This window comes from Saccostrea cucullata, unplaced genomic scaffold, assembly GCF_032062105.1.
Source record: "Saccostrea cucullata isolate Sc308-1 unplaced genomic scaffold, CSIRO_AGI_Scuc_v1 ctg354, whole genome shotgun sequence".
NCBI lineage: Eukaryota > Metazoa > Mollusca > Bivalvia > Ostreida > Ostreidae > Saccostrea > Saccostrea cuccullata.
The window spans coordinates 469,702-496,202 of record NW_026940030.1 but is presented as its reverse complement, the minus strand read 5'-3'; the positions used below and the strand labels follow the sequence as shown (position 1 = coordinate 496,202).

The 26,501-nt window shown below is 36.5% G+C and overlaps 1 protein-coding gene across 1 annotated transcript; it reads right to left on the bottom strand.

The window, feature by feature from the left end:
• Nucleotides 1-2,378: 2,378 nt before the first annotated feature.
• On the bottom strand, nucleotides 2,379-12,012 carry LOC134254566 (heat shock 70 kDa protein 12A-like). Its single transcript, XM_062737094.1, has 4 exons — nucleotides 11,689-12,012; nucleotides 4,177-4,395; nucleotides 3,921-4,074; nucleotides 2,379-3,664 (listed from the first exon to the last, which is right to left on the bottom strand). The coding sequence occupies exons 1-4, from the start codon at nucleotides 12,010-12,012 to the stop codon at nucleotides 2,604-2,606; spliced, it is 1,758 nt and encodes a 585-aa protein (XP_062593078.1). The 3' UTR covers nucleotides 2,379-2,603.
• Between the last annotated feature and the right edge of the window lie 14,489 nt (nucleotides 12,013-26,501).

Genomic DNA, 26,501 nt, shown 5'->3' with positions numbered 1-26,501 from the left:
GGTAAAGGGGATTAAAATTTTTTTCAAATGAAGGGCCAAGCCCTTTTCCAAGGGGAGATAATTATGAATTAGTGAAAAATTAATGGCATTTTTTAAAAATCTTGTTTTCAAGAACCACTGGGCCAGGAAAGATGAAACTCATGTGAAATCATCTTCAGGTAGTGTAGATTGAAGTTTGTTCAAAGTAATACCCCCGGGGCAATGGTGGGGCCACAGTGGCCGATCAACATTTCTTTACATAGGAATATTTAGAAAAAATCTTTCAAAATCATCTTTTCAAGATCCATAGGGACAGGAAAGATGAAACTCCTGTTGAATCATCCTCAGGTAGTGTACATTCAAGTTTGTTCAAATCACGACCCCGGGGGGTAGCGTGGGGCCACAACAGGCAATCAAATTTTTACATAGGAATATATAGGAAAAAGCTTTCAAAATCTTCTCAAGAACTATTGGGACAGGAAAGATGAAACTCATGTTGAATCATCCTCAGATTGTGTACATTCAAGTTTGCCCAAATCATGACCCCCGGGGGTAGGGTGGGGCCACAATGGTCGATCAAAGTTTTCACAGGAATACATAGGAAATACATCTTTTTCTACAGAATAACAAAGCCAGGATTAGTGATATTTATATGGAAGCATCTGTAGTGTAGAATTAAATTTGTTCAAATCATAACATCCAAGGATAGGGAAGGGTCTCAATGGTGGATCAAAGTTTTACATAGGAAAATAAAAGGAAAAATCTCAATACCAGAAAAGCTATGTTAAGTCATATTGACATGTAAGCATCCTCATGTATTGAAGATTTAAATTTGGTAAAAATATTTCATTAATATTACATTTATTTCGAAATACACATTATGAATTACTTTACATATAAAGCGAGATTAACATTATTGCACAATTTACGTGAATGATTTTAAGGAAAGGTTGAATGCTTGCTATGTTGTAGACTTCTTTCGGGAAAAAATTATGAAGTGTAACATCCGGTAGGTAGATTTCAAATACATGTATTAGCAATTATGCCACAATTTAAGATTCACTCAAAGTCAAAGGTTTTTAACATAACTGACAGCTGCATTTTCCAATGAAAATAGCACGTAAATTTACTTACTTGTCAGTGGTCATTTGCAAAATTATTTTGTTACAAAATGTTCTGATCGTACAAAAGGGTACTCTAAAATTGATATTAAGAAGATGCTTGAGTTTCTGATTGACAATACGTGTATCTATATAGTTTCTGAAGACCAGGTCTACCAACAATCTGTTGGAATTCCCAAGACTACCAATTGCGTACCGTTATTATTGTTGTATTCATATGAAGCAGAATTCATTCAAAATATTATACATAAGAAGTATAATCTTGCTATGACTTTCAACTCGGTATATAGATACATAATGGAAGCAATATCAAATGACAATATCTATTTCCATACAAATGTCAACATGATATATCCTAGTGAGCTTGAAATAAAGATACCTCAGAGTCTGACACATCTATTTCAAATTTGGACATTTTACTAGGAAAAGACGTCAATTGTAACTAACAACAAAGCTTTTTGATAAACGTAATGACTTTAGGAAGACTAGGCTTATACTATTTCTTAATTATCTCCCCTTGAAAATGGACTTGGCCCATTTTTAATATCAAACTTGGAACCTGTTCACCCAAGTGGCAAGGTTGATTACAATTAGCCTGGTGGTTTTTGAGAAAAAGTTGAAATGCGAAAAGTTTACAGACGGACAGACAGGCGGACTACGGGCAAATTGTGTTCAGAAAAGTTTACTCAAGCTTTCAGCTCAGATGAGATTAATCACTCTTAATTATGTATGTATAATTTAGAGTTCCGTGTGAGCGACAATTTATTTTTTTTTAATGAAATACAGTAAGATCATCCCTTTGTTTTTATCTAATACTTAGAAAAAATACTATAAAGGGCAAGTTTAAGAATACACGAATTTCCTATTTTGTCATTATCAAATAAAGTCATACAAATATATAATATGAACATATGTTTAAAAAAAAGCTTATATACTTCTATATCATATTTATTGATTAAAATATATGTGTACGCTTTTCTTTAAGACTACCAGCTAAGTAACAAACTTTTCCCCAAAAAGTCGAAAAAGACTCTAAAATATTTTTTCGTAAGAAGTAACCTTAATGTTTAACTAAATTAAATTTATTTTTCTTCAGGTTTTCTCAATGATTTACAATGATAATAAAATGGTTTAAAATGTATGTAAAGATTTTGAACCTCTTGAATAGTCTTGATACTTTATTATATTCAGTAATAGAATTGAAAAAAAATATATACACCTCATTTCTTTTTAATTTTTTGTTCAAGGAATGTGTTTTGGGGATAAGCATATAAATGAACAGAAACACTGATACATGAAAGATAGAAAATGTCTATTTCACTCGGCCAAACTCATCTTTAATGACCCATTGAATTCCTCCTCTTCTGATTATTATAATGCAGTGAGGTATAAACGTTGATAATATTTTAACTTTCACAATCTTTTAATAATATGAAAATTAAAAAAAGACAGATAAATGTTTCTGTGGCAGACTCCTTCCTTTAATACTATATTTTTTTTACTTTATGGTTCTTCTTCGAGGAAGTTGAACTTCGCACTTGAAATTTTCCCCGATTTCACCACCACTGCTTTGACTTCTATTTCAGTTCCACCAAAGATGAGACTAACCTTTACCTCACGATCTGACCCCCCTGTTAGATCTGGCATTGGAACTTTCAGATTTCCAAGATAGGAACAACTAGGGTCATCGGTGTACATGGGATTTGCTTTTATTGATTTGTATAGTGGGATGTCAATGGCCGTCTGGTTTGCTCTTAGTGGAGTATAGATTTGTTCCTCTTGTGCCACATTCAGTAAGAGTGTGTCTCCAATTTTCACGATAGTACTGAATAAATCTTTGCAGTAAAAAATTCCATCAACTTCAAACTTTTTCGATTCGTCATGCTCTAAAGGATCAAATGTTCTATTCGTTTGTATGCCATATGTGCGTTGGGCAATTCTCGAATCTATGACTGTTGGATTCTGACCAAACAATGCTGCACCTTTTAAAACAACGAGACCTGCCTCTTGTGGTACGATAATTTTCGACTTTGGAAATGCCTTTTTCATGGCATCCTGTAAAACAGGAGACTCGGAGAAGCCTCCGACCATCAGAATAAACTGAATTCCTCTCACCTTTGGTAATCGAAGCAGTTGATTTACATGCTCAATTATTCCTTCACATGCCGGTTTAAAGAAATCATCAAATGTTTTGGAATCAATCCTGAGTTTATCAGCCTCCCATTTTATACTTTGTTTGTAGACGGACTGACTTGTTAATGATCTAATATCAGAAAATGTGTCCATGAAAGTGACGGGAAATTTCAGGGTAACTTTCCCCTCTGGTGTGGTGTCAGTCCTCTTTCGTTTCTTGATTTCAAAGTCGCGGAGCAGCTCAATGTAGTCGCCTGTATAACGATGAATATATTCTTCCATTGCCTCCTTTCCCCCTAGAATGTCGCAGAGCATTTTCTTGAAGGCTTTATCGACGCTTGTTTCACCCCAGTCTCCTCCGCTTGCTCTCTCTAATTCTTTCAGTTTTCCTTCTGCCTTGACCTCATGTACAGTAATGTCAATTGCTCCACCTGTTAAACACAACATTTGCTTATGAAGAGTCGCTTAAAAATTTTTTGTGCATTAGTTGTATCATCAATTTGAGTACGTTTAAATATCTATTTTAATTGGCCAGGAATAAAATTTGAAAAGTCTTTTCACAAACTAGTGTTTAGATATGTATGTATATAATTCATAAATTTAAATATTAACATAGACATTCCTTTTTAAAGGGAAAATCACTTTGTATCACGTTAAAAATTTAATTACAAATATCAAAAAGGTTACCTCCAGCATCAAGAACAAGATATTTGCTTCCTTCTTGGAAAGTGCTGATCTTTCCTTCAGAACCATGGAGTTTTTCCACTGGTAAATGTGTACACCATATTGAGGCTGCCTCCGGTTCCAGAGCAATAGTTAATTTGGAACCATCTAATCCGGCCTATTGTTAAATATGTGGAAAATAAGATATCACGAAAACTTATAAATTAGAAGATTTTTTTAGAACTTGTATAAAAAAAATATAATCACTCTGTATATTCACCATTTCTGCTGCTGTTCTCATAAATTGTTTTGCAGGATCATCCCAAATAGCGGGAACTGTCAAGACCCAGAAAATTTCTTCTTCTACGATGGATGTTCCCTTTTGTTTAAGGCTTTCCACAAGGTGGTTTTTCATGAACTTAATGGCATGAGAAAAGACTTCTATGGCGGGTAGTTCTTTACCACGGATATCTTTAACAGTTTCATTCAAAGTAAGCCTCTGTAATTGAATAGGAGTAAATATTTGGGTTTTAATAATATTCTACTATTTGGATACTAGGATTCACTTTTTATGCGCCCGAATTTTTTCGGGGCATATATTGTTTTGTCCTGTCTGTCTGTTGTCTGTTTATCTGCCTGTTGTCAACTTTAACCTTCGCCATAACTTTTGAACCGTTCGAGATACTCCACTAAATTAACACTTTCAACTGACACCAAGGACAATGACCTTGACTGTGACCTATATGCTAAAAATCTGTTTATTGTTATTGTTATGCTAGATTTTTCGAACATTCGCTATAACTTTTGAACAATAGGAGACAGAGACTTTATATTTGGTATGCATACTTCACTAATACGCAAGTTTCGAAATTACCTCCCTTGATGCGCTCTTTCGTTGAGGAGGGGAGTTTCGTTACCGCATACAGAAAGCTGGGACAGTTATTTATACACTCGGAGATCCTCGGATGACTCGTACCTCGCACATAACCTCGGACGTCAACGGTGATCTACCATCTTGCTGATTCAGTCATGTGATTTTATTTGAATTTCTTTCAAATGTCATACATTTGAAATCGGAGTTATTTTGTGGCACACTCAACAGTTTTTTCTTGCTTTCAAAGCCTGTTAACATGAGGATGTAATCAAAACCTGTTTACGATAAAGAATTGCATAAATTAAGAAACATTTTCGAAGAACGTTATGCAGAGCGAAATATGAAATGAGTGATAAGGCAGTTTCCGGCGGAGAAATGTAAGGATCTGTTGCGTATTCCTCCACCAATCACATCCGAGGTTTGAATGGAGCGTAGCGGAGTCAGCCGAGGATTGCCGATTGTTATTTATATATTGGATACATTGCATCATCGATATACTGAATTAGCATGACTAAATGATTTTCATGTTGCCCTCTACATCTCGAAAATTATAAATTAAGGTAAAGTCATCATTATTTAAAACAAAAAAATCGTGACAAAAAGAAATTATCAGTGGATTTCAGACGAGGAAAGAGATATGGACCTCTAATAAATACGGTATACATGCATCTGATCATTACACGTGGGCAATCTAGATGACATATTTATTCTTTTCCTTATCGTAACTTTAAAAACCACTAACACTTTAAGATAATGTTTGAACAATCATGAAAATCAGTTACTTTTTATTACGACTACGACTTTGCTTTCAAATGACACTAATAATAAGGTCAATGACCATGTGACCTTGACTGTAACCTATATGCTTTTTCGAATTTTGTTGCCGCCGGGCGCATAGAGTTTCACAAACACATTTTTAATTTTTTTTTTAAACGATTATAATAATAGAAAATATTTGCTTGAATTAAATACAATTTCTGTTGAAGTTAGGATTTATGCGAAAGTGAAGTACTAAGAAGAAATCTATATGATCATCATTTAGTCTGCATATTTGCTTGTAAATATAAGCTTTGTAGGATTTGAACTATTTGATTTAAAAGAAAATTTAGTTTTAAAACGGGAACAAAGTAAAACTTAACATTAACTAGAAAAAAATTTGAATAGTGGAATGTTTTTTAGATATTCACATTTTACTTTACAAATACCTGGTATGCATTTACAAATGAATAAAATAACCCAGGTGGTTTTATCAAGTGACAAAATTTGTTTGATTAATTGATTGATTGTATAGACGAAATTTGAAGAAAAAATAAATTTTAATCAAACTAAGAACAAGAAGGTTTCTTACGGCGCCGCTGGAGGGCCAGGTAAAAAAAATATCTTTATTTGTTCGGACAAATTAGAAATTCGTTCGGACAAATAAGTTATTTGTTCGGACGAATTAGATATCGTTCGGAAAAAATTAGAAAATCGTTCGGACGAATTAGAAATTTGTTTGGACAAATAAGTTATTTGTTCGGACAAATTAGATATTTGTTCGGACAAATTAGTTATTTGTCCGGACGAATTAGATATTCGTTCGGACAAATTAGAAATTTGTTCGGACGAATTAGAAATTTGTTCGGACAAATAAGTTGTTTGTTCGGACAAATTAGATATTCTTTCCGACGAATTAGTTATTTGTTCGGACGGATTAGATATTTGCTCGGACAAATTAGATGTTTGCACAAATTATTTTGTAAATTAAAGAGAGATATACAATTTGTCTATTCAGGAGAATTCATCCTTTTTAAATACATGAATAGCTCTTTGGACCATAACATACACACGTTGCAACTAGACATGTGCTACATGTATTAAAGTCGGGTACATTGATTGTAAATATTCGGAAATAATGGTTCTATACAGGTATATATTATAGGCCTAAAGTTTTCCATTCTGAAAGTTTATTATCTAAGAGCCCACTAGTAAATTCAAAGGGTCAGTTACTTCTTATCAAACATCTTTTCACTCCCATCCCTGACACACTCATAAGATTTGTCATAAATAAACATCATCTGGTTCTACCAGACCAACTTTTGCTGGTGGTGTTAAATTGGTAACACTGGGTGCCAGTGGTCAGTTAGCGCTTCTTTGAAAAGATGAGATCCACTCCACAAGGTTTTATTCATACTGCAGGCAATTGGTACGGGAAAAAATTGGCTTTGAAAAAGTAAGCCCCCCCCCCCCCCCCGAAATATGACTGTCAACTTTGGGCAAAGTTGTTCCTGTTCCCCCCTTTTTTTAGCTTGTCAACTTTCCAGGTACGTATTTTTTTTCTCAGGCTCCTCCTTTCAAAAACGACGCTACTTGGCTGTATTGTATTATATCAAATAAACTTGGGACTCAAAATATCTTGCCTCTTATTCGATGGGTCTGAAATTTTTTAAGGTGGGGCTTACTCGCTAGAACATTTGTAGTTCCGCTTCTATACATGTACCGCTGTTCCCACATTTAAGTATTTTGTGATAAAGGAACCAAAAAGAGGGAATCTCATAAGTCCATCTCCAATGCATTCTTTCTATGATCGTTAAAAACTATAATTAAGTATCTATATCAATTTAATTTTATATTTAAATATCAAGAAGTGCATGAATTAATACATGCAGGTATAATTTTGACCAAATAAAACACACGCCGCTTTCCGGGAAAAGGATAAAAAAATAGATGAATGCATGTACGTTCCGAGAAAGTGCAGTAAAATTTAAAAACACATCATAATTTAATGCAAGTCAAGCTTCTCAGCGATTAAGACAATCGATCGTTTTTAAATAGAGGAGGGGGAGGGGTTGTTACTTGCAAATATTTTGACATTCATTCATTAATTGATGTTTTATTTTCCCCCGTAAAAGGGGTTGGTTTCATAAATCTTCTTGCTAGTGAGTCATTGGCCTATCAAACAATCGAACTGGTACTCAACTGTAAAAGCGTATAAACAAAATTAAGAAATGCTGAAAGTGAAATTAAATAGTTTGTTCGACTACATGTACCTCTGCAATAAGGGCAGGGGGCTATAATTATGCTCTGTAAATCAATGGACGAGGGAATATACCAGATTGATCGGTTGACATCTTAATTCACCGGCTCGCAAGTCAACCTGAGATCAATACGAACAGGTTCATTTTTGTGAAGTTTTCTAAACTCACAAACAGGAATATTTATTGAAAAACTCGATGAAGACCTTTTTTTGAATTTTATAAACCGCATATGTACCAGATTGATTGATTGAATGTTTTACGCTGAATCGGCAATATTTCAGCCACATATCGGCGACAAATGTATCAGAAATGTTTTTCAAAAGTCATTCACATGTCATGATTAATAAATGCAGGGTAGTGAATAAGTACATAAAAATTATAAGAAAGAGATCAACATTAAAACGACTTATCTTCAAAATATTTATTGATAATGTTGTTCATTAAAGTCATGTCTTGGTACAAATAGCACATTAATCGCAGTGTCCTGACAGTTGTTCACATTTTCTCTAAGACCGCGGAACATTAACTGGCAAAATTGGAAATATACAGCTTACGTCATTTCTATCTGTTACAATCAAAACATTCAGTGATAGACAGCGTAATGGGCGGGTACAATTCGACGCGGACGTTTGGAAAACATCGGATTGAAATTGCAGATCGAAATTCATTTTCAATCCACCTCAGCTACGCTACAAGTCGACGCGGACGTTTGGAAAACATCGGATTGAAATTGCAGATCGAAATTATTTCAATCCACCTCAACTACGCTAGAAGCCACAAGACCAAGAACCCAGAAGACATATAATTTCAAATTTGGTACAGTTTGAATTTTTTGTCCAGTGTTTAAAAAAAAAATATTAAGGGACAAATATTTCATTTCTGCTTGGTAAATATACGTTTGGTTTAGGGGAGGGGGCTAAACAATTATAAGTAAAGTTGTCCAACATTTTTCAGCGAGAATAAGTATAAAGCTCATGCACTCTAATAATCCTAGAAATAAAATCTGTTGTCATGTAAACATTACATGTAAGTCATGACCTGACCCGACAATTTTTTAACCCCCCCCCCCCCCAGCTTAGAATCAAATATCTCCTGAAAAATAATCTTGGTCTTCTATCATCTTTCGTGTCCCTGAAATTATAAGCTAAAACTCATAATAATGTGAACTTCGATCAATATGTATTCGGGAGTTGAAATTAATTCATTTTTGGATCATGTATATATTCACATCTTATCTTTGAAAACAGTTCAGGTGGATTGAAAAATGAATTTCGATCAGCAATTTTAATCCGATGTTTTCCAAACGTCTGCGTCGAATTGTACCCGCCCATTACGCTGTCTATCACTGAATATTTTGATTGTAACAGATAGATATGACGTAAGCTGTATATTTCCAATTTTGCCAGTCAATGTTCCGCGGTCTTAATTTGTCGGAACATATAACTAATTCGTCCTTACAAATAACCAATTTGTCCGAACGAATTTCTAATTTGTCCGAAAGAATATCTAATTCGTCCGAACAAATTACTAATTCGTCCGAACAAATTTCTAATTCGTCTGTACAAATAACTAATTCGTCCGAACAAATTTCTAATTTGTCCGAACGAATATCTAATTCGTCCGAACGAATATCTAATTCGTCCGAACAAATAACTTAATCGTACGAACGAATTTCTAATTTGTCCGAACAAATATCTAATTTGTCCTAACAAATAACTTATTTGTCTGAACGAATTTCTAATTTGTCCGAACGAATATTTAATTCGTCCGAATAAATTGTAATTTGTCCGAAAGAATATCTCATTCGTCCGAACAAATAACTAATTCGTTCGGACAAATAAGAAATTCGTTCGGACGAATTAGTTATTTGTTCGGACGAATTAGATATTTGCATTAATTGTCCTGTAAAGAGAGATATACACTTTATCTATTCAGGAGGATTCATCCTTTTTTCATAAATAGGTCTTTCGATCATGACATACACACGTAGCAACTAGACATGTGATATTAAAGTCGGGTATGTTGATTGTAAATATTCGGAAATAATGGATCTATACCAGTCTGGTATATATTATAGACCTAAAGTCTGCCATTCTGAAAGTATATTTTTTGAGAGCCCACTAGTAAATTCAAAGGGTCAGTTACTTCTTATCAAACATATTTTCACTCCCATCCCAGACTAACACTGGGGTGCCAGTTACCGCTTCTTTGAAAAGATGAGATCCACTCCTTAAGGTTTTACTCCTACTGCAGGCAATTGGTACGGTAAAAAATTGGCATTGAAAAATTAAGCCACCCCCCCCCCCCCCCACACGAAAAAGGACTGTCAACTTTGGGAAACTTTTCCTACGTCATCCCCTTTTTTGCTTGTCAACTTTTCAGGTAGCTATTTTTTTCAGGCTCCCCCCTTTCAAAAATGATGCTACGTGGCTGCATTGTATTATATTGAATAAACTTCGGACTCAAAATATCGAGCCTCTTTTTCGAGGGTCTTAATTTTTTAAGGTGGGGCTTACTAGCTAGGACATTTGTAGATTTGCTTCCATACCGCTGTTCCCACATTTAAGTATTTTGTGATAAAGGAACAAAAAGAGGCCTAGGGAATCTCATAAGTCCATCTCCAATGGATTCTTTCTAAGATCGTTAAAACTATTATTAAGTATATATCTATATAAATTTTATTTTATATTTAAATATCCGAAAAGCGCATGAATTAAAACAAGCAGGTATAATTTAACCAAATTAAACACACGCCCCTTTCCGGGAAAAGGATAAAAAATAGATGAAAACATGTACGTTCCTAGAAAGTGCAAAAATTTAAAAACACATCATAATTTAATGCAAGTAAAGGTTCTCAATGATTAAGACAATCGATCGTTTTTTTAAAAAGAAGAGGGGGGGGGGGGTTGTTACTAGAAAATATTTTGACATTCATTCATGATTTATTTTCCCCGTAAAAGGGGTTGCTTTCATAATTTCCCTTTCTATATGAGTCATTGGCCTATCAAAGCTTCGAACTGGTACTCAACTGTAAAAGCGTATAAACAAAATTAAGAAATGCTGAAAGTGAAATTAAGTAGTATGTTCGACTACATGTACCTCTCCAATAATGGGAGGGGGGCTATAATTATGCTCTGAAAATCAATGGACTAGGGAATATACCAGATTGATCGGTTGACCTCGTATAATTCACCGGCTCGCGAGTCATATGAACAACCTGGGATCAATACGAACAGGTTCATTTTTGTGAAGTTTTCTAAACTCACAAACAGGAATATTCAATTAAAACTCAATGAGGACCTTTTAATGATTTTATTCACCGCAAATGTACCAGATTGATTGATTGAATGTTTTACGCTGAATCGGCAATATTTCAGCTACAAATCGGCGACATATCTGTCAGAAATGTATTTCAAAAATCATTCACATGTCATGATTAATAACTGCACGGTAGTGAATATGTACATAAAAATCATAAGAAAAAGATCAACATTAAAACGACTTATCTTCAAAATATTTATTGATAATGTTGTTCATTAAAGTTATTTTGCAAAGAATCAAAATAAAATGATACGTCTTGGTGCAAAACGCACATTATTCGCGATGTCCTGATAGTTGTTCACAATTTCTCTAATTCGTCTGAACGAATAACTAATTTGTCCGAACGAATTTCTAATTTGTCCGAACGAATATCTAATTCGTCCGAACAAATATCTAATTTGTCCGAACAAATAACTTATTTGTCCGAACAAATATCTAATTCGTCCGAACAAATAACTAATTCGTCCGAACGATTTTCTAATTTGTCCGAACAAATAAAAATATTTTTTACCTGGCCCTCCAGCAGCGCTGTAAATTATTTAAAAAAATTAATTTCAAAAATATTTGGACTTATACCTACCGCTGTTCTGATTTTTTCATACAGCATCATTTTAAATCTGTGGAAATAGTAGTGATCTAAGTGATCATTTTCGTCAGCTAGTTCTGCATACTGCTCCTCTGCATCAAATCCAAAGGCCACAAGTTCTCGATTTTCATCTAACAACACCGTAGTAGGTGTCTTGTAAGAAATAAGCCCACCATCTGCTGCGTGCCAGGTAGGGCAGTATACTTTTGGTGGGTCCTCAGTTAACTCCCTCGTCATTCCAAAAGCATACCCAGTGTAGGTTGTACCAAAGTCTATAGCCGCTACCATTAAAGCTTTGTCTTTGTCAGTTTTCGCCATTCTATAGAATGAGAATTCGAAGTTTAACAGATAAACAGAACAACTGTACAAGTAATCACTGGGTAACAAATACAATATTGTGCGCTAGACCTCAATGTAAATGATGGATAATCATGCATGCCTTTCTATGGCAGGAGTTTAATTTTTATACCGCAAACGAATTTGGTGGGGTATATAGGAATCACCTGGTCCGTCTGTCTGTCCGTCCGTCTGTCTGTGCAATCGTGTCCGGTCCATATCTTTCTTACAGAGGGACATTAGAATCTACTACTCCACACTAAGATTGCTCATGACCTAAGAGTGTGTTATGACCTTGACCCAAGGTCATTTAGGGAAGTTCAAGGTCACTGGAAGAAAAATTTCATAATTCGTGACCGGTCCATATCTTTCTTATGGATAAATTTGGTAGGTTCTCATTTCACACAAAGATTGCCCATGACCCAAGAGTGTGTCAGGACCTTGACACAAAGTCATTTGGGGAAGTTCAAGGTAACTGGAAGGAAAAATTCATAATTCGTGTCCGGTCCATATCTTTCTTATGGATAACCTCGGTAGGTTCTCATTTCACTCAAAGATTGCCCATGACCCAAGGGTGTGTACTGACCTAGACCCAAGGTCATTTAGGGAAGTTCAAGGTCACTGGAAGAAAAATTTCATAATCCGTGTCCGGTCCATATCTTTCTCATTGATAAACTTTGTAGGTTCTCATTTCACACAAAGATTGCCCACGACCTTGACCCAAGGTCATTTGGGGAAGTTCAAGGTCACTGGAATAAAAAAACTTAATTCGTGTTTGATAATATCTTTATTATGCAAAAACTTACTTCTGAAAAACCCAGCAGGGGGTATTTTGTCCCGTTTGGACAGTTCCAGTTCTATCTAAAATCTTTATCTGGTCCCTAAACAAAAAATTTAAATAATATACAATTATTGCTGTTTTCTGAAGTCAATACAATGGTTTAGCCATCTGATGAGTACAATATTCACCGATCCCGAAGGGTGAGGTGATCATTATACTTCGAAGATAGCTAAATCATTTTATTATATGATTGAATAATTTCCATCTCTCTGATTGGCTGAGATCCATCTATGTTAGAAAAATATTACATTGCATTGACCTGCACGTGACGTTCCAGGTCAATACAAGAATTTATTTCCTCTACATTAATTTAAAAATAGATTGGGAATTCCAAATTGATACAAATTGTTGTAGAAAGCTATTTAAACGACTGTGATTTTTATTTTTATGTGAACAAAAGATAAGCGAATATATATTTTAGGTGAGGGTGGTAAAATGGGGTTGCAGCCCCCTCCAACACTTTTACTGGACAATTTTTTTTTTTTACTTTTTGGCAGTCAGTTTTTCCTGATAATACCCCTTCCTTTCAAAATTTATCCTATAAAAAAGACTGACATTATATTTTTTTTCATGGCATCTTAAATTGATTTTTAAAAAAAAACATTTCAAACTGATACCACTGGTAAGGTTTATTCACATTTTAATTCTACTTCTCTCTGAAAATATTTCTGAAAAATATTTGGCTAGGACTTAATAAAATAAGTTTTATCATTTTATCAGTGAATCATATAATAAAACAATTATTGCTGGGTTTTTTTTGGTCAAATCAATGATTTAGCCATCTTCTAAGTACAATATTCACCTCGCCCCTTCGGGCTCGGTGAATATTGTACTCCTCAGATGGCTAAATCATTGTATTGACCTCAAAACCCAGCAATAATTGTATAGTATTGACCGAAAAAACAGCAATAATTGTTTTATTTTATGATTTATTGCTAAAATGATACAACTAATTACTTCTTTGAATTCAATTAAGTCCTAGCCAAATACAAGAGAGAAGCAGAATTAAAATATGAATGAACCAGTCATATCAATTTGAAATATTTTTTAATCAATTTTAGTTGCCATAAAAATATAAAAAGTCAGTCTTTTTTATACAGTGTTTATGTTTTGTTCACATGAAAAAAACAATCATAGTCGTTTTAATAGCTTTCCAAAACAATATGTATCAATTTGGAATTTCCCAATCTATTTTTAGATCAATGTAAAGGAAATAAATCATTGTATTGACCTGGAACATTACGTGCAGGTCAGTACAACGTAGTTTTTTCTAACATAGTTGAATCTCAGCCAATCAGAGAGGTGGAAATTATTTAATCATATAATAAGATGTTTTAAAACAAGTTCAGAATTACCCATTATAATACTAGTAATTTTTTTTTTGTTTACATACCTGGTTTGTCCCACGCACACTAAAAATCAAACCAAAAGTGTAGTTTATTGGTATATGTCCAAACAAGCCAGTATGCAGTCAACAACAACAACTCAACTTCAAGGTAAATAATTAAAAAGTAAATTATATATATTCAAATTGAACAAATTGAAATAAATTCTACGTTTGTACAATTAAAGAGGAACCACTATAAATGTCACCTGTTTTACATGTATATGTCACTCACATGTAGCCAACTTTTATTTCATTTATTTTTTATATCGTCGTTGAATTTATCAATAATAAATATACCAAGATATATTCTACAAGTGCAAGGTTATATAGAATTATGCTAATTATTATTATTCAATATTTTTAAACGTAAGTAGACAGTAGTAACGTAAGTTTTCATATTCATACTGAGCAGACTTTATTTTGAAAATAAAACTTCGTCGATAAAGCTTAATGAAGAATTGAAGGATACAACAAGTATTATTACATCTTAGCGAACTCGAAATTACATGTGCCACATCTGATTAAGATTTTGATGTTTTACTGACTAATAACTGAACTTTATCGGACAGGAGTGGATCAAGCTTTTTCCTTCGTGAGCTTCCCGTAAGGTCAAGGTAATTGGTATCAATTGAAAGGTCTTCCCACATAGAATACTTATGTAGAGAATGAAAGCCTTTCCTCTAACCGTTCAGAAGTTATGGCCAAGGTTATTTTTTTCAAAGAAGATCAAACTCCGAGGTCAAGGTCAAAGGGTAAAAGTTCTTGTTATCAAGTAAAAGGTCTTGTCACCAGGATTAAATATATAAAGTATGAAAGCACTAGCCCTAACCCTTCAAAAGTTATGGTCAGGGTTTGCGTTTTAAAATTAAAGTAGGTCAAACTCAGAGGTCAAAGTTGTTAGGTCACGTGGAGGGGGCACATTAGCAGTACATGTATGAGATGGGTAGACAGCATAACACCGTTTCATGTAGTACTCCTCTCGACCAATGAAATTTAACGACTTTTTTTTCAGAGGCAGGATAATATTAGTTACTTTTCAAGGACCCCTGATAGGGCTGTATCAATATAGCGATATATTGGTACGTATCGATATTCAAGAAAAATATCGTATCAAAAAGTAACTTCCAATACGTATCGGACAGACATTTTTTCTTCAAATTCTGTTTAAAAGATGGGAATATCAATCACCAAAGATTATATATTACTTTTTTGAATTAAAACCTCCAATAATTATATAATTTCTAAGGAAATAAAGCATTTTTTATAATTATTACAAAATACATAGAGTTTCGCAGAAATTTCTGGTGAGTTGATACTTTGCTGAGACCCCCCCCCCCCCCCCCGAAAAAAAGTTTGTATATTATATGTACAGCTGTATATGTATCATCTCCTAAAACTGAGTCAAATTATTCGATAAAAACACTTACCAATATCTGTGCATTCTTCGAGTTCTACTTTTATATCATCCTTTTTGATCATGAATAACCATAGGAATAGCTCACAATAAACAACTTTTTTCACTTCCTCTTGAATAACACAACTTTTCCAGTCTTCTTTAAATTTTTGAAATCCTTGTAACGATTCAAAATGGAAGGTCATAATTAGGCTCCCAAGATCAACATTAAATTTTGCCTGATACTTTTTCTTGACGAGAATAACAAAATGTGCAAAACTACTCATAATGGCAATTCGTACACGGTTTTGACCTTCAAAGGCCAGGTTAATCTTTTTCTGGAATTTAGCTAGTAAATTGTCGATGAAGACAATATCTCCCTTCCTTGAAGACGACTCCAAAAACTCTATTATGTTATCTTCAATCCTGGAAATGTCTTGAACTTCTGTTTCCTTGTCAATGAATTCTACCATTCTATTCAGAGTTTTTTTTAGAGTTTTCATCATTTTATCAACACTGGGTTTTGCTTCAGTTGAGTTTTTTCTTGTTAAGACATTAACTTTGACGATTGAATGACAACGCCCTGTTTTGTAATTAAAATTTCAAAGTCTTAATTATTATAAATAAAAATACTGCATAGTGTTTGCATAGGCAATCATTCTTGTATAGTATTACAACAGAATCATTTTTAAAACATTCATTTCCGAATTATTTTTTGCCGAAATTGGGGTGGGGTGGGTATCAAATTAGGTCTGTATGTCCATCCGGTCGTCTAGCTCTTTATTCTATCTGTCTGTAAAACTTTTATCCACACGATCTCCAGAGAAGCCTTTAAGATTTTGCAATTTAATTTTACCAAACAACTCCCAATAACCTAATTGAAGAAGACCTCATTTTTTTTAAAGTGAGGGACACAGATTCCCTAAATTAGCAATTTTAGTTTTTAATCACATACAGCCCTGATTTGAAAATTGCAACAAAAATACGACACTTTTTCAGTCAAAACATAAAAGTCAACCCAGGACTCCCTTGACAGGCAAAGAAAGACAAACTCCCATATGTGAAAACCATAACTGATAGACCTATTTCGTGGCATGGGAAGGAGGGCATTATATAGTATCTTGATACTTCATAAAGGCAAGCTATCATTTTATTATATTAGGCTTTCATGTAAATTACTTGAATCTGATTCGTCGAGAAAAAATTGATAAAAAACACTACTTCCCGCTCAATAATGAAGCCACGCCCTCCTGCGTAGCTACAGTCAACATTGCTTGACGACGGTTGGTATTCCAAAAAATAGCGACTGCGCGGAATTTATGCGCGCGCGGTTCACTGTAAGTATTATTTAGCAATCGGCAATCCTCGGCTGACTCTGCTACGCTCCATTCAAACTTCGGATGTGATTAGTGGAGGAATACGCAACAGATCCTTACATTTCTCCGCCTGAAACTGCCTTATCACTCATTTCATATTTCGCTATGCATAACGTTCTTCGAACATGTATCTTAATTTGTACAGTTCTTTATCGTAAACAGGTTTTAATTACAGGCTTTGAAAGCAAGAAAAACTTTTGAGTGTGCCACTTCGATTTCAAATGTATGGCATTTGAAAGAAATTCAAATAAGATCACATGACTGAATCAGCAAGCTGGTAGATCACCGTTGACGTCCGAGGTTATGTGCGACGTACGGGTCATCCGAGGAACTCCGAGTGATTATTTAGAGAACGAGACGGGTTCTGTATCGTAGATACAAATTTCGGGGTGGAGACGAGTGCACGATCGAAATTACGTGTAGACTCTCTGTGGAATAAGTTTTTAAAAAGTGATTGAGAAATTTTGACATTCTAAATTCTCAGGAAAATACCGGGCATTGCCATTTCTCCAAAATTTATGATAGGAAAACATCAGCATTTTCTATTTGTACGTGCTTTTGCTAAATTGAATCAGATTTAATTTTAGACCGTGCTGTATTTTAGATACAGAATAGCTGGAAAATACAATTATATTGTATACAGTGCTAATACAGAACGGAAAGTAGCTCTGCCCACCGCAGTCCCGTTCTGTATTGCTAATACAGAACAGTAAACTTCAAAGAAAAACACCACAATCGTGTCACAATATGTATTTGTATTAAACATTCAGTATAATATAATAAATATTGCACGTAGTTGAGTGTAACAATGAAAACTTTCACCCCTCGAAAAAAATTGTCAACCTCGGCTGCGCCTAGGTTGACAATGGTTTTCTTGGGATGAAAATTTTCAATGTTACACTCAACTACATGCAATATTTATATAATGTTACGTTGGAACTTGCTAAATCGTTACATGAAAAATTGTAAAGAGGTGTAGCAAAGGCAAATAAGACAGAAAATGAAGTGAATTTGGAATGTATACTAGTATTTGGACAAAGTCATTTGGTGTCACCCGGCTGGGTTTCGAAAAAAACCCCTGTATACGTATTATTTAGAGAACGAGACGGGTTCTTTATCGTAGATACAAATTTGGGGGCGGATACGAGTGCGCAGCACAAGTCTCCACCCCCAAATTTGTATCAACGATACAGAACCTGTCGAGTTCTCTAATTGTGACACGATCAATCAAAAATAGCTCCGCCCACTTTATAACTTTGCAGCATCCAAACTTCCGCCAGAGTTCGGTAGATGAGGCCCCGAGATTAATCATAATTTATTTCAGGGTTCTTAAAATCCCTGTTTACCTAAATTAATCTCCGCCATGGCCGGTCCCAAGCCCGGATGAGAAAGGAGGAGGGTTGGGCGTGGGGCCAGCAACCCCACCCCGTAAAAACTTTACCGCTACAGAAACGACAACAAGGGAATATAATTCAACTGGCCAATGGAGCGAAGCAGACCAAGCAACTGGACTTATGAAGGCTGGGGATCAAATCCGAGAGGACGTCTCTAGCCAGACTGCGGAGCTTCTTACGCCCAAACGATGCATGAGAGTTGGTTTTTGGAACGTGAGGACTCTGTTTCAAGCAGGAAGATTAGCACAAGCAGTACATGAGATGAACAGCTATGACCTCTGCATGCTGGGAGTTTCAGAAGCAAGATGGACAGGGACAGGAAAGCAGCGAATGAGCTCAGGCGAAACCATCATCTGGTCAGGCAAACAGGATGGAAACCACCAGGAAGGTGTTGCCCTCATCATCAGTCAGAAGCACACCAACAGCCTGTTACAATGGAAGCCAATTAATGAACGACTGCTCTATGTAAGAATGGACTCCAAGTACACCAAGCTGTCAGTCATCGTTGCATATGCACCAACGGAAGTAGCAGACGAGGAAGACAAGGAGGAGTTCTACAGTGCTTTACAGACTTCAGTGGAGGACATCCCAAGACATGATGTTCTTCTGTTGTTGGGAGACTTCAATGCACAGGTTGGCAGTAACAACGAGAACAGGGAGAGAATCATGGGACAACATGGTACAGGACAGTTAAATGACAACGGTGAAAGACTAATTGGGTTTTGTGAAGAGAACACCCTCGTCTTAGGCGGTACTCTTTTTGCACACAAGACCATCCACAAGCTCACTTGGACATCACCAGACGGGAGAACGCAGAACCAGATCGACCACGTTGTGATAAACAGCAAGTGGAAGCGCTCCCTTCAGGATGTAAGAGTTATGCGAAATGCAGATGTTGGTAGTGACCACAACCTACTCGTGGCAAAGCTGACACTTAAGCTGAGGAAGACCAAGATTGGCAGCAGCAGGAACCGGCGTTTTGATGTTGGCATGCTGACAGACCCAGCGCTTAAGCAGCAGTACAACTTGGCACTAAAGAATCGTTTCAGTATCCTCAAAGACAAAACAGCACTCACCATCAATAGTTTCAACAACGCAGTAACAGAAGCTGCAAAAGAGACCATTGGATACATAAAGAGCAAAAAGAAAGAATGGATGTCCATAGACACATGGAAAGCCATTGAGGAGAGAAAACAGTTGAAGAAGAGAGTCCTGGACACCAAGTCCCCAAGATTGAAAGAGAGAGCAGAAATGCAGTACAGAGAGAAAGACAGACAAGTCAAGATCTCGGCAAGAAGAGACAAGCGGCAGTACACAGAAAAACTAGCAGATGAAGCGGAAGCAGCCGCTGAAAGGAAGGACATGAAGACGGTCTACATGATTACTAAGAAACTAAGAGGAGACAGAGGACAGAATCAGGACCTCCCACTGAAGGCAAGCGATGGCACATTAATCACTGAAGAGCCAAGCTAGCGAGATGGAGGGATCATTTCCAGCAGACCCTGAATCAGCCTGACCCACCAACTCTTGCAGAAATCGGCGAGGCAGAAGAGGACCTGGACATCAATCTGGGACCCATCTCACTACAGGAGGTGAAGGACGCCATCTGCAAGTTGAAGAATGGCAAGGCACCAGGAGAGGATGGAGTCTGCGCTGAGATGTTGAAGGCAGAGGAACAGGACACCCCACGACTTCTTCAAAGTATTCTCCAAGACATCTGGGACAACGAGGAAATTCCAGACAACTGGAGAAAAGGAGTCATTGTAAAACTCCCAAAGAAAGGGGACCTGTCAGACTGCAACAATTGGAGAGGAATCACTTTGCTGTCCCTCACGAGCAAGATCTTTAGCCGCATCATCCTCCAGCGCACCACCACAGCAGTGGACACCATCCTACGACAGGAGCAGGCTGGATTTAGAAAAGGACGATCTTGCATTGACCACATCTTCGTTCTCCGCCAGATACTTGAGCAGTCGCACGAGTGGAACAGCCCACTTTACCTGGTGTTTGTTGACTTTGAGAAGGCCTTTGATAGCCTTCACAGAGCATCCCTCTGGAAGATCCTACGACACTATGGCATCCCGCAGAAACTGGTGAACATCATCCAGTCCCTCTACGAAAACATCGGGTGCCAAGTAATACATGACAACAAACTGACAGAACCCTTCGGAGTGGATACTGGCGTGAAGCAAGGCTGCATACTGTCTCCAATGCTCTTCTCCCTTGCAGTGATTGGCTCATGCGCAACGTCACCGAAGGAAGACGGCAGGGCATTCAGTAGACTCTTACCACAGTCCAAGAGGACCTGGACTATGCTGATGACCTGGGGCTTCTATCTAGTAGACATCAGGACATACAGCAAAAGACGGAGACCCTCAGCGAAATAGCCAACACCATAGGACTCAGAGTTAACACCAAGAAAACGCAGGTCATGAGGAAAAATGCCAGAAACACAGACCCAATCACAGTCAACGGGAGGCAGCTGGAGAACGTAGAGGAATTCATCTACTTGGGCAGCAAAATGACAACAGACGGTGATTGCGAGCAAGAGATTTAGACCAGACTCAGCAAAGCCAACCAAGCTTTTGCCATGCTCAAAGTCGTTTGGAAATCTACAAGCCTCAGCATCCAGACAAAAATCAGATTATTCCGGAGTAATGTCCTCAGTGTGCTGCTATATGGATCTGAGTGCTGGAAGACCACTGTCACCATTGAGAAGAAACTTGAAGTGTTCCAGACCAAGTGCCTACGTCGCATCATGAAGATCTTCTGGCCCAACACTATTTCGAATGGAAATCTCCGAAGCATGGCAAATATGGAGACTCTGGCAGAGATGATCCAAAGGCGACGCTGGAGATGGTTGGGACATGTCTGTCGCATGCCTACCAGCTCCATTACCAGGACAGCTCTTGGCTGGACACCACAGGGAAAGAGGAACAGAGGGCGCCCAAAGGAGACTTGGCGGCGCACCATTGAGAGAGACCTGAGGAACAGAGGACTCACCCTGCAGACAGCCCCTAGAGCAGCAGCCGACAGAGCCAATTGGAGAGCCCTTGCTGTCGCCTCAAGTGCCAGACGGCGCAGAGAGGACTGAGTGAGTGAGTTACCTAGATTAACAAAAACAGATTTGCAGAAAATTCTTCGATGGACTTTGATGTCACACGGTCACAGATTTTTGTTTTCAAATTGAATTGCGACATTAACAATGAAGTGAAAAAGACGTGTGACTGTCGTCAGCGAGAAGGATTTTAAAAAATAAAAACGCGGAAAAGGTGGAATTGAATGATTTAGCACGAGGAGAGTGAATGTTTTCCGGTTATTGTGAATTTTCCTTTTACTTTGGATAGAAATTACGCGTAGATTCTGTGTGGAATAAGTTTTTAAAAAGTGATTGAGAAACTTTTGACATTTTACATTGTCAGGAAAATACCGGGTATTTCTCATAATAGGAAAACATCAACATTTACTATTTGTACGTGCTTTTGCTAAATTGAATCAGGTTTATTATAAGACCGTGTTGTATTTTAGATACAGAATAGTTGACAAATACAATACTGTATACAGGGCTAAAACAGAACGGAAAGTAGCTACGCCCACCACAGTCCCGTTCTGTATTGCTAATACAGAACAGTAAACTTCAAAGAAAAACGCCGCTATCGTGTCACAATGAATAGTTACTTCTTATGGCCCCATAATCGAAGAATCGGGGATATATAGTTTGGCCTGTTTGTCTGTCTGTCTGACTGTTCGTTTGTCCGAAAAAACCTTTAACTTTGTCCACAGCTTTTGAGTGGGTTGGGCTATGGCTTTCATATTTCACAGGTGTATACATTGTGACATGGTCTTCATTTGCGTATCATCAAAGAACTTGAGTTCAAACCATATTATTTATACAATAAAATATGTTCAAACCACTTGATAAATAGCAAAATATGATGTCATTATTGGTTATTAACTTGAGGAATTTCGAAGGATTTCTTCATGCCATAAACCAAAAAATCTCTGGCAGCAGTGAAAAATTTAGCCTTCTTTATATTGTTGATTAACTGACAGATGTATTGTGTGCGTTCAAGCGGGAAAAGATTTTTTGTGTTTTTTAAACGCAGTTTGTGTAAAACAATTGATTTGAAAGTATATAATTACTTGTATGCAGTAACGTGTTAAAATGACACTTGTAAAAATCATTGAGGGGGAGGGAGTCTGAATCCGCCACTGTAAGAACATAAAATACTCACACTTGTTAAGGTCTGTCATCTTCGACTTCAAATCCTTAACATCCGAGTGTAAGGAAGATAATTTTTCTAAGACTGATTTGTCTTGTTCACGATCAAACTTCAATTTTTCAATATATCGATCTTCTTGATCCTCATCAATGGTTCCCTCAAGTATATTCTGTAGATTACTAGTGTACGAACCCCCTGTGTGAGATTGAAGCCTGTGGCATATGTCAGAAATCATTCTCCAGTATTCTTCAAATAATCTTTTTGACATGGAAGCGGAATTGACATGGCCATACACAGTGTTTCGGACCATTCTTATTCTCTCTATATCATCGCCAATGCCTATATCTCCAGGTTCTGGAGGAGTCCCCCATTTTTTCGTCGGCGATGGGATATTTGTGCAAATATTTCTTAATAATGTATACATCAATGATATATCAAAATCGGCATAACCTTTTTTACAGGCATCTTTTAAATTTAATATCTGATCTTTCTTCAGCTTTCTAAAGACGTCTGTTACAACGCACTTTGAAAAATTACGCACTTTGAAAAAATTTTTCAAAGTGCGTTAAGTTTTGGGACCAGGTTAACGCACTTTGAAAATTTTTTTCAAAGTGCGTTGAATTTGGGACCAAATCAACGCACTTTGAAAAAATTTTTCAAAGTGCGTTAAAACTGTACATCATAATTTTACACCATGTAAACATTTAACGCACTTTGAAAAAATTTTCATGAAACAAAAGGAATAAGACTTATATTTTAGAAATAGACAACATTATTATCCCCTCGCAACGTATGATGGGATATAGTGATGCGATTATGTGTGTTATAACTTTATGTGTATGTTAGTTTTTTCTGTGTGGAATTGACGTAATTTGTATCGGGATCGATGTCAAATGATTTTACTGAAAATGCTTTTTTGGGAAGGAATGCTCCGCTTTGCGGTGCCCTTACTTTGATGTGTTTCTTTCTAAAAACTGATGGATTGAAGAAAACCAAGAAACGGAAAACGAAGAAAAGACTGGCTGAATTAAGGTCTATCAGCTCAACTCTTTATCATTCCCACCCAGATATATCTATTTCTATAACTCTTTACCTTAAGTGTCAATGATATTTTAAAAAAAGAGCATTCTAAATAAAGTATAAGCACTGTACAAGGAAGTCTGTAGTAAATCGAATTTTGTTCTTTTAAATCTCAAAGTCTATTTATGTTTATTTTTCAGGAAAATCAGAATATTAATTACTAGCTGTAAATTCCTTCTTTTTCGCGAGTGTTTTTTATCGCGAACTGGCTCTCAAACATCAAATCGCTAGAATTATAATTCGCAAATGAACGGTTAATGAACAGATTTTACATAGATTTAAGCATCAGAAAAATAAAAAATATTTTTTGGCGAGTGATACTTCCCGCGAAATTACGCAGAAATTAATTCCTCGCTTATATTAAGGAATCTACAGTACCTGTCTGCTTTTCGATGTTAATTTGATACCATATCTGATAATCTCTCTGTTAAACTCAAGGTATTTAAAAACACAAGTTTTGCCAAAATTATGGAGTTATTTCTCTTTGGTATCCCAAATAAGTAAGGTTTTATGAAAATTCATATAAATATCTATAAATTTTTTTAGAATCATTCCTATATGTTAACTTTTGAGATTTGACTAAGAGATAGGCGGAAGAACAATACTATCGTTCGTAGTTCTTTACGACATTGAATATTGACCTTTTGACCCCAAATTCAAAAGGAGTCTTCCTAAGGCCACAGGGATTTTGTTATGTTAAATTTCATTGCAAATGTTCAAAGGGTTGGCGAGAAATCGTGTGGAAACGAAAGCGTTACAGAAAGACGGATGGACGGACAGCTAGACGGACTGACAGATAGACCCAAATTAATATCTCCCACTTTTCAAGCGGGGGACAAAAAGTATTAAATCAGATTCAAATGATAATTTGTAGGAATATTGACTAAGCCATGCAGATTTTTTTTTTCAAAGTGCGTTAATATGGTCGTTATTAACGCACTTTGAAAAAAAAATTATTTTTTCAAAGTGCGTTAACCTGGTCCCAAAATTTAACGCACTTTGAAAAATTTTTCAAAGTGCGTAATTTTTTCAAAGTGCGTTGCCACAGATGTCAGATGCTTTCACTTTGTTGAAAATCTGAATTGCTGGTACATCTCGCTGCAAAAATATGGAAGGGAATTACCGCCAAAAGTCTATGTATCTTGCTTTTATTCTTATTCTGCCTACTTCTTTATGCTTTGTTATTGTTGTAATTATATGTCGCTTTATTGTTTTCGTATTCGTCTTTATTACATTTCACTTTGACTTTTATCCTTCTTCATTTTGCCCTTACTTCTATGTTGCTTTATTCTTGTAAATTCATTTTACTTTCTTTTAAATTGGTAGTTTCTTAAATGATTATCTCTATTACGAACGTGAATTCAATCACACAAAGAATGAAGCATATTCAATGAAGACGAATACAAGTTGTCAAAATTTAGTGCCGCATTATAACGCTAGGTGGCAGGGGTGTTCGCTACGAGTGTTGGTAAAACTAGGTAAGCAAACCCGGGCCGGGGTTATTCGAGATTTTTCAATTTTCTGCCTTAATACTTTATCAATCGAACTTAAATTTTCAAATGATGTTTGTTATAAGTTCAGGTATGTACCCGATAATGCCACTCCCTCGGAAGATGGTAATATTTCCCCTGGAAGACTGTCTACATAGTGATGCTTCCTTCGGAAGATTATACAGTGATACTTCCCCCGGGGAAGTTTCAATATATAGCTAGTCTTCCGTGGAAAATCTCGCTGTATATAGCAATTCGTCCCCCTTCATAGCAACCCCTCCCCCGAATAGTTTTTTTTAAATCGTAAAACAATGTTTATATACTAACGTTTTCAGTTTTTGAAGAAAAGTTATCCGTTCTATATGAATACTAGTAAATTTTTTAATGATATCATTTTAATAGTGGTTAATAATTAAATCATTTTAACCATTTAGTTAAACATAGATAATTTTCACGAGTATTAATGGATAATGACTCCCCCCCCCCATGGACGCAGCCCCTCCCTCCCCCCCCCCCCGGGTGCAGTCGCCCGCGTGGCACTGTGGTTACGGCGTCTGCTCTAGAGTCACGAAACACAGTAGTAAGGAGTCGATCAATACGTCGTGGGTTCGAATCATAGTCCCACTATGGGACGTGGAGTTCGGTCCTTCGGATGAGATCTAGACCGTATTATCCGAGGTCCCGTATCGCAGTAGGTGATGGCCCGAAAAAAGATCCCTCACTGCTCAATGGCTATAAGTGCCGGGTATATAGGACAAATTTGCAGCTCTCCACCGGCAAGAGGTGGCTTCTCCATTTGAGTTAAAAATTCTCCAATTTAAAGGGACGTTATACAATGTACAATCACACCCCCAAGTCTCAATATATATATACTGACTTCCGTCTGAACGACCTCCTATGGGGTAAGTTTCACCACATGCGCGGATCTAGAGGGGGGTCGGGGGTCAGCCCCCCCCCCGGAATTTACAAGGTTAAGAAATGTATATACTAAAGCAAGAAAAAAATTACCTTGGAATCCCCCACCCGGTAAACATGAATATGTGTGAAATGGGTATAAAAAGTGAAGGATTTGAGGCAATAGAAGTCATAGACTACAACCCCCCCTCCCCCCCCCCCCCCACCCCCAACGAAATAGGATTTTCACGTTTGGGCGAGTTTAGGTTGTTTTGTTTTCTTTTTTTGCTTGTCAAGAAATTTCTGGGATTGGAATTTTTTTTTGACAGGGGTGGACCCCCCCCCTAGAAAAAAAATTCTGGATCCGCGCCAGCACCGGTAGAGGGGAGGGTG